The 11,127-nt window shown below is 38.3% G+C and overlaps 1 protein-coding gene across 1 annotated transcript; it reads left to right on the top strand.

Moving 5' to 3' along the window:
* The first annotated feature begins 830 nt into the window (after nt 1-830).
* Nucleotides 831-9,198, top strand: LOC144633377 (uncharacterized). Its single transcript, XM_078492258.1, has 3 exons — nt 831-839; nt 2,749-3,648; nt 9,106-9,198. The coding sequence occupies exons 1-3, from the start codon at nt 831-833 to the stop codon at nt 9,196-9,198; spliced, it is 1,002 nt and encodes a 333-aa protein (XP_078348384.1).
* Nucleotides 9,199-11,127: the final 1,929 nt, after the last annotated feature.

The following is an 11,127-nucleotide window of genomic DNA, read 5'->3' as shown; positions in this document are numbered from 1 at the left end:
AGTGAATATATTATACTTACGCTGTGCCACGAAATTCTTAAGTGAAAGGACAACTCCAAATAATCGTTCTTAAGGTTGAAAAATACCAAAGAATTATGACAAAAAAAAATAAGTCATAGGAAGAGTTCAGATCATGGTCATTTTTTTCAAGATGCGCCGGGGTTTTTTTTTTCATGAAAACAAAGAAGTACGTCAAAAAGCCGCAATTTCGCTAAACCAGCATGTAAAATGTGGATGCCATGGCAATGTCAAAATCATAGATACACGGTGGACACATGCAAATTTCCGTTAGGAATGAATGAACAGCTACTATGAGTCATAGTTTCCAACTATGTAAAAATATATCCCCTTTTGTAAAATTGCGGAAAATAAGCGTTTAATGGAAGGGTTGCATTCCCCCTGCCCCTTTCTTACGTTGGAAGGTAAATAACTGCACGCTTTATACATTTTATGTAATGTACCTACCTTCGGTCGCATTTCCTGGAAGATACAAAAAAAAGTGTTACAAAAGTGTTAGGATTGAAAACGAGATGAACTTAAATAATAAATGTAACATGTAATGATTGAGTACCGTAGAAAAGAAACAAATTTCAGAAAAATACCAAAAGAGAATGAAAATGAGGCACTTTTACGCTCCGCTGCGGATGTGGGGTTGTTTGCAAGAGAACACCTATATTAATACGTTATAATTAGTCCGTGGTAAAAGAGTTGTTTCCCCCAGCTGCATTCGCAGTACATCGCTCGCCAATCTCGTAAAAGGTCTTGGATAATCGATGTCTTAATTACAATACGATTTCATGGAAAATGTTGTTGCCAAAAAAGTCTGAGTAATGTACAAGGTATTATATACCTGATTGAAGAAACATTGACCCGTGAAAAGCATAGACCATGAACGATGCGATCCAAATGTTTACTAGGAAATCGGAAAAAAGTAATTCCCGTACGTTACAGACTAATCATTGTGATACGACATGTTAATCGTTCTGTTAAGTCACCAAAAGTAGCAAATACCTTGATTATCTATAAATGGAATATTACTCATACCAATGTTGTATACCCAAAATTATATTTGGTCTTACTCGTTCGATTTGGTGTATACAACTGTTTTTAAAGTAAATGGTTTGAACCCAGGAGTATCAGTAGTTCGTATAGTGTGATCGTCCGGGTGAGAGTAGTTCTGAGAAGAACTGTTGTTGGTGACTGACGTTTCGACAACTTGAGCGGAAGTCATCTTCAGAGTCAAGTGAAAAGTTGTTGTCAGTCGATGATGTTATAAGTCTGGTCCGTTGAAGCTGATTGGTCAGTTAAGCCGTGATGTTATTGGCTGTAAGACTCGTGTAAAGTTTGTCATCAGTAATTGGTCAGTTTTGATCCGTCTATTGTTAGTCTAATTAAGTCGTTAGGATGTTCCGTCTATTGTTAGTCAAATTAAGTCGTTCTGTTGGCGGTTCGTTTGTCGCTTCTGTTTACGTCGTGAATAAGTCGTTTGTAAGGTGCCGGTAGTTGTTGACATCTGTTGATAGGCGTCTGTTCTAAGTTTGTGTACCAGCTTTCCAGAGTCAGTCGTTGAAAATAGTTAGTACTGTAGGTTAAGCATTCAGCAGAGTCCGAGTCGATTTTGTGTTTAGTAAGTCGGTGGTGTTCAGAAATGTGATTGTTGACATCACCATTTCTCATCGCTCGTTTGTGTTCAGTCAGTCTCGTGGTCAAGTTTCTACCGGTCTCTCCGATGTAGGAGGCCTGGCAGTCGGAGCATTTGATCTTATAAATCGCTCCCTGTCTGTTGTTAGGTTCGTCCCTGTCTTTAACGTTGGTCAGTAAATGTCGTAACGTTGTTATAGGTTTGTGAGCTACACGGATATTGTAGGGTTGTAGGATCCGCGCAATAGTCTCAGAAGTGCCCTTGATGTAGGGTAAAGTCGCTGTAGTAACAGATGTCAGATTTCTGTCAGTTTCAGTAGTTCTGTGAGTGTTGCGTCTAATAAAGTCAGTATTGTAGTTTTTCTTGTGGAAAACGCGGTCAAGGTATTTGTTTTCGTCACATAAACTGTCTGGTGTGTCACAAACTAGTTGCGCTCGTCTCGTCAAAGTCTTGATAGTCGTAGCTTTGTGGGAAGTCGGGTTGTAGGGTGTTTTGTCTAGTAATCTGTCGGTATGCGTCGGTTTTCTGTACACTGTAGTTCGTATTTTGTTGTTGTCGCGGCTTACCAGACAGTCAAGAAAAGGAAGTTTTCCGTTTTCTTCGATCTCCCTGGTAAACTGAATGTCGGCGTCAGGTGTTTGTGAAAGTCGTCGATTTCGTCTTTGTGTACGGCGGTAAAAGTATCGTCAACGTAGCGTAACCAGAGCGGTATCGTTTGTCGACAAGTTGCAAGGACGCGTCCCTCGATGTTTTGCATCACAATTTCTGCGACAACAACGGAAACCGGCGACCCCATGGCTGTTCCGTGCAACTGCTTGTAGTGTTTTCCGTTGTACTGAAAGTAAGTCGATGTAAGGCAGAGGTTCAGTAAGTCCATAATGTCTTCAGTCGCACTGAACACGAACAAAAACTGACACGACTTCAACACAACAAAGACAAAAAGCGACACAAAACTGACGACAACTGGGTCAGGAATATTTTTTTCCCGTCCCTTAGACAAAACTGAGACGCAGGTACTCTCATACGGACTGAAAAACTCAGTGACACCTAAACGTATACCGACCGAGACTATTGTATCTAATGTTGAGGCGGTTCTGTCTCGTCAGCGAGATTTATCGGAACCAGCCAAGGATAGCATCAGAAGCAGAATTGCTTCCACGATACAGTCAGCCTCCATACCTAACAGCAACTTGACTAAAGACGAACAACAAGCACTGAAACGACTGAAAACCGACGACAACATTGTTATACTACCAGCCGACAAAGGACGCGTTACTGTTGTTATGGACAAGACTGATTACTATGACAAAATGGACGCACTTGTTAACGACAAACAAACCTACGAAGTACTTAAACGTGACCCGACGCCTGCACTACAACGTAAACTGAACAACAAACTACTTACGCTTAAAAAGACCGACGCTTTTGACAATCAACGTTACTACCGACTGCGGTGCTCAGTACCGCAACCACCGAAACTTTACGGACTACCGAAACTGCATAAGCCGGGTATACCGATGCGACCCATAGTCTCGTTCTGTGGGTCCCCTACGTACCAACTGTCTAAATACCTGACGACTATACTGCAACCTCTTACAGACGAATCCAGACGTAAACTACAATCTACTGAGAACTTTATTGACGCCATCAAGACTGTACAGATACCTGACGACTACAAACTTGTTTCTTTTGATGTGAAATCACTGTTCACCAGTATTCCACTTCAATTGGCTCTACAGTGCACCGAGACCGCTATTCAACAATCTACTGTTACATTACCGCTACCGACTGAAGACATTATGGACTTACTGAACCTCTGCCTTACATCGACTTACTTTCAGTACAACGGAAAACACTACAAGCAGTTGCACGGAACAGCCATGGGGTCGCCGGTTTCCGTTGTTGTCGCAGAAATTGTGATGCAAAACATCGAGGAACGCTCCCTTGCAACTTGCCGACAAACGATACCGCTCTGGTTACGCTACGTTGACGATACTTTTACCGCCGTACACAAAGACGAAATCGACGACTTCCACAAACACCTAAACGAACAGAACGCCGACATTCAGTTTACCAGGGAGATCGAAGAAAACGGAAAACTTCCTTTTCTTGACTGTCTGGAAAGCCGCGACAACAACAAAATACGAACTACAGTGTACAGAAAACCGACGCATACCGACAGATTACTGGACGAAACATCCTACAACCAGACTTCCCACAAAGCTACGACTATCAAGACTTTGACGAGACGAGCGCAACTAGTTTGTGACACACCAGACAGTTTATGTGACGAAAACAAATACCTTGACCGCGTTTTCCACAAGAAAAACTACAATACTGACTTTATTAGACGCAACACTCACAGAACTACTGAAACTGACAGAAATCTGACATCTGTTACTACAGCGACTTTACCCTACATCAAGGGCACTTCTGAGACTATTGCGCGGATCCTACAACCCTACAATATCCGTGTAGCTCACAAACCTATAACAACGTTACGACATTTACTGACCAACGTTAAAGACAGGGACGAACCTAACAACAGACAGGGAGCGATTTATAAGATCAAATGCTCCGACTGCCAGGCCTCCTACATCGGAGAGACCGGTAGAAACTTGACCACGAGACTGACTGAACACAAACGAGCGATGAGAAATGGTGATGTCAACAATCACATTTCTGAACACCACCGACTTACTAAACACAAAATCGACTCGGACTCTGCTGAATGCTTAACCTACAGTACTAACTATTTTCAACGACTGACTCTGGAAAGCTGGTACACAAACTTAGAACAGACGCCTATCAACAGATGTCAACAACTACCGGCACCTTACAAACGACTTATTCACGACGTAAACAGAAGCGACAAACGAACCGCCAACAGAACGACTTAATTTGACTAACAATAGACGGAACAGAACGACTTAATTAGACTAACAATAGACGGATCGAAACTGACCAATTACTGATGACAAACTTTACACGAGTCTTACAGCTAATAACATCACGGCTTAACTGACCAATCAGCTTCAACGGACCAGGCTTATAACATCATCGACTGACAACAACTTTTCACTTGACTCTGAAGATGACTTCCGCTCAGGTTGTCGAAACGTCAGTCACCAACAACAGTTCTTCTCAGAACTACTCTCACCCGGACGATCACACTATACGAACAACTGTTTTTAGTCTTAAGAAAGAAAGGCAAGCAATAATCCAAGATATTATTTCCATTTGCATTTTGGGAGAATGTTTATTTTGGGGTTGCCTGTGGAAACCTGGTAGTTGTTTTTACTCTGATCAACAAGATGAACTGGGTTAAACATTCGTACTTGCAAAAACAGCAAAATCTTAGCTCGCTTTCTTCTGAACGTTATATATATTCCAAGAAAACGACCCCTTCATAAATATAAACATTTTGGTGGGTATCGCCTAGATTAACATTTATCATGCATCTGGGAAATTAACCAGAATTCTCCTGAACAAAGTGAGGTATTGTCTGCAAATCTGCCTCTAGGCCACTTCGCTGCCTCGACGATCAAGATTTAAGCTTACCCTTTTTCCACGAATTGGAAGAAAATATGCTCTTTTAAACTGAATAAGTCGTTTTTGGAAAAGCCATGTACCAGGATGTCTTTTTAGCCTTTGAAAATAAGCTAAATTCGGGTTTTGTTAATTCTTCAGTTTTTAAAATTTCGTGACTTGTTTACTTTCTTATTAAATCGCGATCTAATTACTGCAAAACATACAAGAGAGGCATTACAAAGACGAGGCATAATTGGTTTTTCAATTATGAATCTTATATTAGAATGTGTAACATACGAGTCTCTGAATATGCCTGTCGTTTTTATCTGATTTTGGTTTTGGGCTTCGAGAGTAAAAAATCGTTTGAAAAAAACATAAATTTACCGAAAAAAGACCAAAAATTTATCAAAAGATAATCAAAATGAGGCACTTTTACGCTGCGAGAGAATATCCATATCAAAACGTTATAATTAGTTACGGTGGTTTCAATAACGCAATTTTAAAAGAGTTGTTTCCCCGAACTGCATGTGCAGTTCATCGTCAATCTCGTAAAAGGTCTTGAATAATTGAAGTCTTAGTTACAATACGATCTCATGGGAAATGTTTTGGTTTGCGGTTTTCAATAAAGTTTAAAATAAAGGCAATCTGTTTCTGCACTGAGATATCGCGCAGAAAGACGAGAGAAGGGTCACTGCGAATTTTTAATGTACTTTCATTTTCTCTGTTCATGATCAGCCAGGCTTTAAGCTCATTGAGGCATTCAAGTTTCACAGCGTCTCGCCTTTAGTTAAGTCAGGCGCAGTTCCATTAGTAAAACTTGCCTAATTTAAGGTAATCATTAAGTGCAACTTTGCAATAGGGACCGGGAGGGTTGACTATAAATACATCTTGGGAGACGGCCAAAAATGTAAAAGACTTAGTAATGTACGATGTATTATATACAACTGTTTTTAGTCTTTAGAACGAAAGGCAAAAAATAATCCAAGATATTATTCCCATTTGCATTTTGGGAGAATGTTTATTTTGGGGTTGACTGTGGAAACCTGATAGTTGTTTTTACTTTGATCAACACGATGAACAATAGGACACATTAGAAATTAAACATTCGTACTTGCAAAAACAGCAAAATCTTAACTCGCTTTCTTTTGAACGTTATATTTCAAGGAGACGACTCTCGTCTAGATTTACATTTTTCATGCAACTGTGAATTTCACGAGAGTTTTCCGGAACAAAGTGAGTTATTGTCTGAAAATGTGAGTCTAGGGCACTTTGTGGCCTCGAAGCCCACGATCTTAGTTTAACCTTTTTCCACAAATTTGAAGATGAAATTGTACTCTTTTAAACTAACTAAGTCGTTTTTGGAAAAGCCATGTTCCAGGATACCTTCCAAGCCTTTGAAAATAGCCTAAAGTTTGGTCTTTTTTCAGTCCTCAGTTTTCAACATTTCGTGAACAGTTTGCTTTCTTATCAAATCGCGCTCTAATTACCGCAAAAAAGACAGACAGTACAAAGATGAGGCATAATTGGTTTTTCAATTACGAATTTTATTTTAGAATGTACGAGCCTCTGAAATGCCTGCCGTTTTTTATGTGATTTTGGCTTTGGGCTTCGGGAGGAAAATAATCGTTTGAAAAATCATTAATTTACCGATCGGACTTAAACTTTTTTAAACTAATGTCTTTAAGGCTTTATTCTGGTCGAGTTTGAAGCATTTTTTTTTCGCTATTTCTGGGCCTAGCTGATGGTAAGGAATTGTTCTTAAGATCCTTAAACACAACTGATGTTATCTTTTTTACAAAGCTGTACGCATCCTGATGTCTAAGCGAAGTTGGCTTTAAGTAAAATTATCAAACATTGACGAACATTATAGTTATATCTTGTAATAAAGTTTAATTTCTTTTCTTATTTTTTTTCTCATTTCTTACATGCATATTATTTCATTAGCACATCTTATCGCTTGAGGCTTAACTAGCTTCATCAACCTAAGGGTTATAAAAGTTATGTTTTGTTGTGTTATGTTAATTACACGCCAAAGCCATCGTTTCTATATTTTTTCTATCCATTTTTTCGTAGGTTAACAGCTATTACTCAGAGGTTTATAATTATAAGAGACCTCCGATTTTTGTGACTAACATTTTTGCTTCCAAAATGTGGGCGCATGGACAAACTATTATTCTTTGTCAGAGCATTAATAATATATATGACGCGACTATCATATCAGGAATTGCGCTTGTTATGATGTTAAAAAAAAATAACTCGGCGTTATGTCGCTTTTGCATTTACAGAACTTAAGAAGTAGTTTATTCCACAGAACATTGTTAATTTCTTAGTAAAAAGAGGACTCGCAACTCAATGGACTTGCATAAAATTGAAATAACTCGCAACACATTCCTTAATGGCCAGTATAATCGCAGAAAGGAATATTTTAAACTTAAAAAGACCCTCGAAAAACTATCTCGACACTCTGGGTACATCATAAAACTCTAAACATGCTATTTTACTCACCATTCCAGACTGAAAGCTGATACAGCAATAAAATCCCTAAAGCCGCGTTCATCATTATCCAATTTTACATGATCCTAATAGTGATTGTGCGCGTGATGTTTTCTTATATAAAGACAAGGTTGTTCCATTAAGATCATATCATTTACGCAGTTGAGAACATTGCCACAGGGGAGTCATGGAAATGTCACCATCAAGAACACAAAAGGAGCAATTGTTTATTTATTCTTCAAATAACGTGTTTTCCTGCTCTTCTTGAAAATTTGTTAACGAAAAAAACGAAAAATTATTTAGAGAGCCTCGAAAAATACCACTAAAAAATCGTTAACTCTCGTACACAAAGTGTAAATTTTATGCAGCGAAAATGTCGATCGTTTACGTGCTCTCTCCTTCGCTCTTTTCTTAAACCACACGTGCAATATCAGTTAGAGGTAATTAACATAAACGACGTCAATAAGCGATTTGAAAAAATAAGTTTTAGTACTAAGTGCCTCGGTAAGAACCCAGTGTGGTCTTTTGGAGGACATTAACAGGTGGGATGCAGGTTGCACTTGATGAATACTGATCGAAACTTGGATGAAAATCGTTGCTTCCAGAAGGTGAAGTACTCTTAATAATTGAAGTATTCATTGAAACCCGTCTTTGAATTATTTATTTTAAACTTGATACATTTGTTTGGATATGCCTTCAATTAATATTAGGTGGTGACAGTAGAAATGTTAGCATAATTAATTCGTTTGCCTTATCAAAAGGTCTAGAGAGTAGCATGCAAGTTGTTATTTTAAGAAAAATGACAAAGTGTTTGAGTTTCAAAGACATTTTTCGTCAGATTTATGTCTAAGATGTCTTTTAAACTCAAACATTTTGTCGTCTTTCCAAAAATTGTCATGTTATTCTAAAATGGAAGAAAACAACAAGATTGGCGCAAAGTTTTATTGAGATCGGCGACCAACTTGACGCGGGGAAAAATGCGCGCGATAAAAAAAAGTCATAAATATATAACTGTTAAAATCAATGATATTTGGTATCACACCACTTCTGGACTAGTTATCATAATTGCCGACCTCCTCTGTTATTTGGCTGTCTTTTTATAACACAAAGCGTATATTACAATTATTATTATAAAAGCGTTCATTACACAATGGGCGGATTTTGACCATTTTTAAACATGTTTTGATACTGAGTGAATATATTGGCCCTCTATACGGCTTTTGTTTTAATCCGGAAACCGACTCTTGTCCTTATACTTCTGTGGCGCCATTTCTTCTAATTTGCATGCGTTGGCGTTGACAACTTTGTCCCTGCTTTGTTAAGCTTAAAAACAAAGTTATTTTTTTTCCGGAAACTATATTATTCGTCGTCCAGTACTGGATTAACTGCAGACCTGTAACCAAAAAAGGAAAACAGACTTATATTTTGCTTTCCAACAGGAATTGAAACGACCATCTTTTGAAATCTTTGGAACAACACAACAAGGACGTGTGGCATCTGGTATCTCATTGGAACAACTGGAGCTCAACTGAATAACAGCACATCTTGGTGTTACCCAAGAAACAGTCAACAGTAAGAATATTTTGTGGAATGCTTATTATGTCGTTACTGGGCATGGATGAATTTTGCTTGTAATTTTGCGATCTGTGCCTGTCGGCCATGCTTATAAGTTCGTTTCTTCTGTCCAAAATTCTGCTCGAATTCTGCTTGCTACAGCTGTCAGAAATATGGAACTTTTTAGAGCGCGGTGTGGATGCCATTTTAGATTCCGCTAAGAATACGTTCCGTCAGCGCGGTCATGAACACTTTTATAAAATACTTTACATTAGGAAATAAACAGAAATAGGAATCAAAGTTAGTTTAAAGTGGTCCCTTGAGTAGACATGTTTATGTACAGGACGTGTCAAACCTTCAGTATACAAATTTGCGTTGATATTTATTCGCCCAGTAAATTCGCAAAGGCCAGGGTTAACTGCGACGTCCAAATAAATAGTTATATCGACAGGAGGGTCATGTCATGCTACCAGGAGGGCTGTGGGTCCACGTTTGCTCAATTTAGAAACGCCCGCTATTCAAAACAGCTACCGGCCAGAGCAGTCATTTGTATTCAGAGCTACTCGGCTTTGGAGTGAACTACCTCGGACTCTAACTGATGTGAATAGTTTGACTAATTTTAAGGCTGCTAAAAAACGTCGCGCTTGGTAGAATTTTATGGATACATAGAACCCTTTCAACGTGGCCCTTTATAATATTTAGAATATTTTTTTTAACTGTACATTTTTAACATTTCATTGTAATTTGACCCTGAAAAACCATTTTTGGAGAGGCAAATAACATGTTAACTATATCTTTATTTATCTTATCAACGTATATATTTCGTGTTACTGATTTTCCCCATTTTTCCGAGGTTTGCTTTCGGTTAAATGCCCGCTGCCGAAAGTGGCAAGCCTCCTTGAAATAAGAGATGAAACTGCAAGAGTAATTTAATGATAAATGATTGATTAGAAAGGTTGGCTTCGTTTTAAACTCAACTCCTCGGTGAACTTGCAGTAAACTTTTCCCTTAAAAAAATATCCCAAGTTTTTTCAGCTCGGAAAAACTAGAAATATGAATTTTTGAAAGAGTACCTCGGCAAAAACTCAACACATTGAAGAATATCGAGATGGTTAAGTAAAATGTCCGTTCAGTTATAAATGTGTTTACTTATGTCGTCTTTGGTGTTGTGGTTGATTAGACTCTATTCTATGAAGATTTCCATAAAACTTAATTGAATTAACTGAACACCAAAATGTAGTAATTTTGAGTCCATTAATCAACGCCTATAAACTTCCAGGTTTAGTCATACCCAGTTGTAAGGGTGCACTTTACTTATGTGCGAAGTTATTGCCAATTATGTGGGTGTCCAGCCCCTTACATAGTTATCAAGTGTATGTTTATAAACTTCGCGGATTCTTCGATGCTCTATTGATACACTTATTAACTAAACGTTTACAACTTCATTATCATCATTTTAATCACTTTTTGCATTAAACGACTTTTTTAATTCTAGAATGTCATATACTACAGTTAACTTGGCTTTCACTTCGAATAATCATAAGCAATACCATAGGCCGCATATGACGAACGAACACACTCATTCGTGTTATGATGTCCTCACGTGGCATAAGTACAAGTGGAACGAGCATTTTTTTCCTTATACTTTTTTCCGGGCTAGGACAGCATAAGAATGAGTTTTGTCCTTCTTTTTGTGTGCTTATGCTTATGCGGACGTGAAACTCGTTCCATTAGAAATCTGCTAGAAATACGGCCGCTTCAAAGCTACGGAAGCTAATCTCATGGCATAAAGAGAAGACACTTTACCGTTTGGACTCAAAAGACGCCAAGGACAGTAGTTTACATTGTAATATTAATATTTGTCAACAATAGAACTGTGTACAGGCTGTACAGCTTGCTATGTCGGT

The sequence above is a fragment of the Oculina patagonica genome, chromosome 12, assembly GCF_052425735.1.
Source record: "Oculina patagonica isolate OP01 chromosome 12, crgOcupat, whole genome shotgun sequence".
Taxonomy (NCBI): Eukaryota; Metazoa; Cnidaria; class Anthozoa; order Scleractinia; family Oculinidae; genus Oculina; species Oculina patagonica.
The sequence above is the reverse complement of the archived record's forward strand: the minus strand, read 5'-3'. Positions and strand labels throughout refer to the sequence as shown.

Excerpts from the sequence above, each read along its gene's own strand:
- LOC144633377 (XM_078492258.1), top strand. Across the intron at positions 3,649-9,105 it reads TTGACGATACTTTTACCGCC|GAATTGAAACGACCATCTTT; the intron begins GTACACAAAGAC and ends GCTTTCCAACAG.